Source organism: Frankliniella occidentalis, unplaced genomic scaffold, assembly GCF_000697945.3.
Source record: "Frankliniella occidentalis isolate FOCC.00 unplaced genomic scaffold, Focc_3.1 Scaffold18, whole genome shotgun sequence".
Taxonomy (NCBI): domain Eukaryota; kingdom Metazoa; phylum Arthropoda; class Insecta; order Thysanoptera; family Thripidae; genus Frankliniella; species Frankliniella occidentalis.
In genome coordinates this window covers 352,516-359,600 of record NW_026267148.1, presented here as the reverse complement: position 1 = coordinate 359,600, position 7,085 = coordinate 352,516, and the positions used below count along the sequence as shown (strand labels likewise).

Below are 7,085 nucleotides of genomic sequence, written 5' to 3'. Positions count from 1 at the left end.
AAGTGTTGTGATTTCGTTATTTCACATCTGCTTCATATTGTGAAATTGTTGGGAAATCACAAAATATTTTGAACAGTGTAGCCCCCGTGCTCAAGTAGCACTGGTCTCCATTTCAAAAGGATCAAAATCCTTCCCAATTTGCAAATTGCTTTGTAGGAATTTAACAGTGAAAAAAGAGGCCTCGATTCAAGGGCCCTTGACCTTGTTTTAAAGAGAAGATATTCTCTACGCAAACAGCTTGCCCCGGCGGTGGGCCCAAGAGAGAGGGGCTGGGGGTCTTTAAGTCCCGCCTGTAGTGATCGTCCGTCCCGGTCGCGGCTACAGTGGCAGGGTACGACCAGCCAGCCGCCCCTATCGGTCACCCCGGGCCGCCCGGGGCTATCGGCAGACAGCGGCCGGCTCGCCCGTCGTCTCTCGTTATTCCAATGATCGGCAACTGAAAACGGCTTTTAGTAGCAATGGCTGGATGGAGGAGTGGGGGGAGGGGGTCCAATGTGCACAGTGCGACGCAGAGTGGTGCCCGGATCAGCGTAGCAGCCTGGAGCGCGCACGACGCGGTGAGCTTTGGGGGCGGGGGCCGAGGTGGCATGCCACTGAAAATGCAAGAGTCAGATATCTTACTCTCAGGAGAGTGAGATCAGTGACACAAAAAAATCTTTCTCTCCTTAGAGCGAGATATCTGACTCTCACTCAATTTGAGTCATAATTTGCGGTCCTCACCCAATGAGAGTAAGGTTCCTTACAGCAATTGGGCGAGGTCGGGGAAATCTTACTCCTCCAGAGTGAGAATTCTGTTCGTATGACTCAAAAGTTTTAAGTGGGGGGCTGCGGGGCCGCTCACGCTCACGGACTACTACTAGCCCGTTTATTTATTCCTCGTCTCGTGTTGGTCGCACCGGTGATGTCGAGACGGTCGTTGGTCGTTGTCCGTGATCAGGAGGCCAGTCGCAATGAGTGTACGAGATGTGATACACATTAAAGTGTATTTATTTTGCGCAATTATTTTTTCCCTTTCTTTAAGTAAAAATTTGCCTTCATTTGAAGAAAAATTAACTCATGGCATTTTTCTCGTTAAACCAAAGCAATTTCTTTGGAACAAGAGCAAAATTTCCTTGTGATTTTCAAGGAAACGATTTTCTGGCTGTGCCTTCTTACCTTAATTCTCCTTTTTATCCTAGTCGATTTTGATAGTGAAATGATTCCAAAGGGGCTTGAGAAAAGAAGCGTGCCGAATTTGTGGGGTGGGGATCGCGGGCGGGGTGGGGTGAGGCGGTGAGGGGCATGGCGGGGAGATGGGCTCTTTGATCTTTAGACCCCCACGCAGCGCGCGCGCCGTGGCCCAGCCGCGCCCCATTCATGGCTCCGCACCTTTGCCTCCTCGCTATAATCTGATACATCTGCGATATCGAAAACAACAAATGCGGAGCATTTGAAGGCTGGCGCTGCCCGGGGCGCGGGCCTCGTTACATGTTGTTGGTTCCTTAACACGTGCCCGTGGGGTGGTGGCGCGCCGCTTGGTCTTGTAGTAGTGTGGTGCGGCGGCGGCGCGGCGGGACGCGGGAACAGAATGAAAAAGATTGCTGTTTATTGTTTACCAGGAGAGAATTCACACACGTACACAAAGCCAAAGAAAGTGAGTTAGCGAGAAGTCGCCGGGTGGTGCGGCAACGGCTTGGCGCTCCGCTGGGCGATGTTTGTTCAATCAGATTCAATGGGGACACAGGCGGTGGCGGTCCTATCGGCAATGTGCGAGGGCCTTAGGGATTGCTCGGAGGCCTTCACACATGCACACTGGAAAATACGTTATATGTTTACTGTTGTCTAGAAAAAAAGGAGCTGTCTGTGAAGAGAGCTTATGCTTATATGTTAGCTGCCTGAGCTTGGAATTATAGCTGAGCGAGGTAACATTGTAATCTAAAGCCAAATTAGTGAATGGGGTGGCTGTTTTAGCAATTTTTTTCGTGTTTTTCGTGCCCCATACACCGAGAACCATTTAGTTGATACAATTAAATCAGGGTTGTAAGAAACAAAATTTAGTTCCTAAAACCGACTAAACTTTAGTGACCCCATTTTTAACTAAATATAGTCGCAGCAATCAAATTAAGTCAGCTAGACCAAATTATTTCATCGCCACGGATAAATTTTGGTCTCCAGAGCTAAAATTTCGTTGGTTTTCAAATTGGTCCTCTGGACTAAACGGTCTTCTGGGTGTATGTATGTATTGACATGCGAGGCGACGGCAGCTACAGGTAGCTTTTAAAAAAACGGTTCGTAAATATTTTGCGTTCGTGCATTCTCTTTTACTCGCCTGGGGGTCGAGACCCAGTCGAGAAAACAACGTGAGATTCGATGCGAAGGAAAGGTCCGGCCCTCTCGAGAGTAAACAGCCGCGTCTGACTAGTTGACTCCTGGGGTCGTCCGATACGTCTCTGATAGGGCTGCGGGGACGACTCAATAATGTTAAAAGCACGGTGCCGTTAAACCAGCCTTTCCGAAAAGACAAACAGTAATATTGTACATCTAATAAATACTTTACCGTTTCTTGTTGTTCATGTGGGTCTCGTCCGATCCAGTCTACATGTAAACACTCAAAGTCTTTGATACTTCTTATACAGGTTGGTCCACAGACCCCTTCCTCCATTTTGCTTCTACTGTACCACACGATGCTCATTTGCTTTGCACTTCTCATAACAGTTGTCGGTTTGTGTGTGCCTAGGTTAGTCCAGTCGGCAGGGATGCAGATTCTAAAATCATCAGATCTCAACTGCTGTCGCCGCGACCTACAGGAGTTGTGAGTATTTCCGAGGGCGTATTTTGCCTTTTGTGCACCCCCTCCCCTCCCTTTCCTTTCCTCCCCTCCCTTTGCTTTTCTCCCCTCCATCCCCCCGGCCTTCTTGTTGTCGTCCTCGTCCTTTTCATACACTTCTAAGAGTCTGCGAGTCCTCTTCGCAAGCCTATATAAAGATGATACAAACCTGTAATAGATTATTATGTTTGAAATTTCATAAAAATAGCTTTTAAATTTAATAACATTTTCTATTGTTCTTAAAAGTAATAACAGCTTATGATATCTTAGAAGTTTTCTTAATTTTACAATCAAGGTTATGAATATCCTTTCAAAATTTCCTAATTGTACCGTAGCGTTATGAAATCCCATAATAAATTTCTTAATGTCAGTTACGAAGTTACGATCTGTTTGCTGTATATCTTACAAAACATGGCTCGCAGTATGCAAATGCTTGAAAATGGTTCGAAAGCTATACATAAGAGGGAGTTTCCACCTGTTCTTTAAAAGCATTTTGCAAACTTATTTAAAAATTCAGGGAAAAACAGTCGTGAAATTATTGCCAAAGTCTGTTGGGATTTCCCCAAGGACTCCTTACATTGTACACTGTAAACACTGTAAACACTGTAAACGTAGCTTCGAACCACATTAGCCTCCCGCCGGCCAATCCTTTTTTCTGAAACGGTCGCTCGGCCAAGCTTTTCTAGCAGGAAGCTATCAACGTGGACGACTTACAACTCTCTGCCTTCAACAGCTGTTCACGAAAAAGGAAGGAAAAAAAGATTCACTCTTCCAGCTAATACATTCGTTGGTGTTTGGACAGATAACCTAATAAGTTTCAGGAATGACTATATGCGCTATCACAACCGATTATTGATTGCAGTAGTCAAATATTGACTCAGGGAGCCAATGTTCCCACCAACTGCATATTATCTCCCAGAGTCAATATTCGACTGCTACAGTAAAGAATCGGTTGGAATAGCGCATATAGTTATCCTATAGAAACATATAGTTATCCTATAGAAACTTATTTGGTTATATCCGTCCTAGTAGCGAATGTATTAGCTGGCAGGGCGATTCTTTTTTTCCGTGTTTTTCGACATTATAACTAGAAAACGGGGTCCTCTGGTGAATCCTAGTAGTGGTTGAGAGTGAATATTTGGGAAAGCACGCCAATTTTTTTAAGAGTGCAGTGTGCCATGCTGCTGCGCTACTCATCGGGCCCCCACCCTGCCTCGTTTGGATTGGAAAGCCACGCCGGCGTTTGCTTTGCACCGAGCGTCCGACACCTAAATGGGCTCAGCGCCCCTGGCTTCCTCACGCTGTGACACCGCCCTGCGAGCTCCGCTCGCCTGCAATATGTGTCAGCCAGCCACCCCCACCGCATAACTTGGTGCGGTCTTGTTGGACACGAACCCCCTCCCTCCCCTGGCACGGTCAGAATCTGCAGAATTGTAGAACCTGAAGGCGCGTCGCGTCGCGGCACCGCGAGAGGAATATCGTAGCGGGATATAGCAACATCGCGTGCGCGGACCCTCTCACACACAAACATACATGTGCTCTCATTCATTCATGGGTCTATCCGCATACTGTGACCAACATCCATTCGCACTCTCAAAAAGCGTGCTTGCTGTATAAATGGCAATAAATCAGGTTTTCATCATGAAACATTTATGTGCATATCTAACTTAAGCTTCAACTATGCCATTTAAGCTTTCCCCTTAGAGAGAGGACCCCTGTAAAAAATCCGATCCGCACTGATAAACTAAGTGTTCAACTGTTCAACACTTCTAAGTGTGCAACTGCAAGTTAAATACTTGCAAGTGTGCAACTGCAAGTTGAATACTTGCAAGTGTGCAGCTCCTCGGTTGAGCACTTTCTACACAGTAAGCGTCCAATCTAAGGAAGTGTTCAACCGAGTATAACACTTGCAAGTGTACGACTACGGAGTTTGCCACTTGCAAGTAATCAACTTGCAGTTGCACACTTACAAGTGTTGAGCAGTTGAACACTTAGTTTATCAGTGCGATCCCGGCGATAGCGAGCATGATTCGTGGAGCGTATTGGAACAGAGTGTGCGAGGTCCAGTTCACGCACTCTTTTGTTCTGGACAAGACACAGTACACTAATAAGCCACACACATGTCAATAAAAGACACACTTTCCAACGCCTGACACAATGGCCACGCACTCCTTTCTGAGTGACGTTCTGGCACCGCACTTTTAAGTGTGCATATGTCAAACCCTTTTGTTAAGAAAAGATGTTCCTTTTCCTTTTCAAAAGATGCCGAGTTCATATTTATGTGGCTAATTTCACAAAAACAAAGCACATATATATCCATTAAAAGTGATGGATGGTCACTGTCCTTCCAGTTCCCGACTGCTAACTTATTGAGCTAGTTGCCGTGCTCTCAGCGCGCCTGTGGTCTGTGGTCCAAGCTAGCCCTTTCTCAAAGTGGTGTTCTGAGTTGTGGGCCTCACCGGAACGGGTGGGTGGTTCGCCGAGGCTCGTCGGGATGGGCGTTGAGTGTGCGTGCGGAGCTCGCCTTTGATGACTGCCTTGGACTGAGCAGCGATAGGAAACGCATGGCCTCATCCATCGTCGGCCGCAAACTTCCTCTCCCTTCATGTTTAGTTAAATGCTGTGTCGCGAGCGCCCCTCTGCCCCCCCCCCTTTCCTTACACCCAGCTCCTAAGCTTCACACATTTATGACTTTGCTTCTTATTCCAGGACGCTGGAGGACCTAAAGAACCTCACCCACGTGGAAAACGGCATCCTTCAGGATATGAGCCAGCTTAGATCCCTGTGAGTACGCCACTTCCTTCCTTAAAGAGAACGAGACAACAGTGGTGATATATTTACGCCAATCCCCGGCTAGAATGAAAGCGCCCACGCACTCCCGCAACTTTAAGACGTATCTAAGCCAGTGGGGACTGCGTAAATAGAGAACATTCCCGTCCCCTTTCTTGTGTTTCCATAAATTAAAAACTTGCTAAAAAAAATTTACTCAAATCGACATGGAAATCTGTTTACTCTTACCTTAGGCCTTTGGTGCCGTAGTGTTATTCGTCGGTTCCAATGAGAGTGGCGAGAGTGGCGTCTGCCAGTTGAGCTCCGATAGCAGCGCGGAGGCTGTGCAGCGGGTGGAGTTGTGGGTGCGGCGGCTAGACCGCCAAAGTTATTCTTCCCTCGAGGCTCTCTCGGCCAGGCTACGCTACCACATCGTAACGAACAATGTGGGGTAAAGTGTTGAGTGTTAAGAGTTGACGGGACCTAGAAATGTTCTCAAAAGTTTAGGACCAAAAGTGTAGGAATGTCTGAAATGTTTGAGAAGATTCACACTTTTGCAGGAAAGCGATTCGTAGACGAACGCGATCTATTTTTGACAGACTTGCATATGTATTTTTCTCATCGTCGATACGCCGTATGTTTCCGAGTGCTGTCTCATTTCAATGTTCAATTCCTCCTGATTGAATTTTGACATCATTTAACTCTATTTAACATCCCTACGACGATGAGCACTGCCTGGCTGTCTTCAATGGAAAAATAAAAGTAGGACTAGGTTCCTTTTTAAAGGTGCTAAATTTTGACCTTCGACCTTTAGGGCATTTTAGTGCCTTTTCCAGGGCGCGAACCTTTTAGTGCCTCTGTGGCATGAGAGGCATTTACACCTCAAGATTAATTCCGATCTTTGTTTTTTATCAGAGCGTTTGTCAGGAAATTTCATCCGTTTTTTTTTCTAACCGGTAAGGCGTTGGATGTTTAGGAGGTGACAAAGCGGCAAAACCATAATGCTTAAAGGAGGGCCCAATGCGAAAAATGAAATAGCAACCACCCCTCTAAAACGGTGCATTCCTCTTCAGATTAAAAAGCAAACTACATCTTTCTTTTTCAACTACAATAAAATCAAATTTGCTAAAGACGACCGATTATTTTAGAGATTTACTTGATCACGTCGCCTTTACCATACGTGGAATGTTGCTCAAATCTAATGTCCTTGAATGACTATTTGGAACCGAAGACTGATTTTGCGTTTTGCCCGACTTGGGTGTCAGCGCTGCAGGCCAAGGTAAATGTGCGCTAGGCGCGTCATAGCGGAACACTTTGTCGTGAGATATCCGCGAAGTCTCTGCTACGCGAGACGTACGGTCTTTGCCCTGTTTAATATTCATGCACAGATAACTTTTGAGTCAGACTAATTGGAAATATAACTTAAAACTAGTTTGTATAGCGACTGAACCTATTTCAGATCAGATTTTAATTTAAATTAATCGTAGTATTGTGTTTCAAAAATGTCAAT

The 7,085-nt window shown here is 46.0% G+C and overlaps 1 protein-coding gene across 1 annotated transcript in view; it reads left to right on the top strand.

Annotated features, from left to right (window-relative positions):
• LOC113211380 (follicle-stimulating hormone receptor-like) overlaps positions 1-7,085 on the top strand; it is a 44,721-nt gene that overhangs the window by 15,177 nt on the left and 22,459 nt on the right. Inside the window, exons 3-4 of the mRNA XM_052264306.1 lie at positions 2,717-2,791; positions 5,516-5,590. Coding sequence (XP_052120266.1) covers positions 2,717-2,791; positions 5,516-5,590 — 150 coding nt within the window. The remainder of the gene's footprint in view (positions 1-2,716; positions 2,792-5,515; positions 5,591-7,085) is intronic.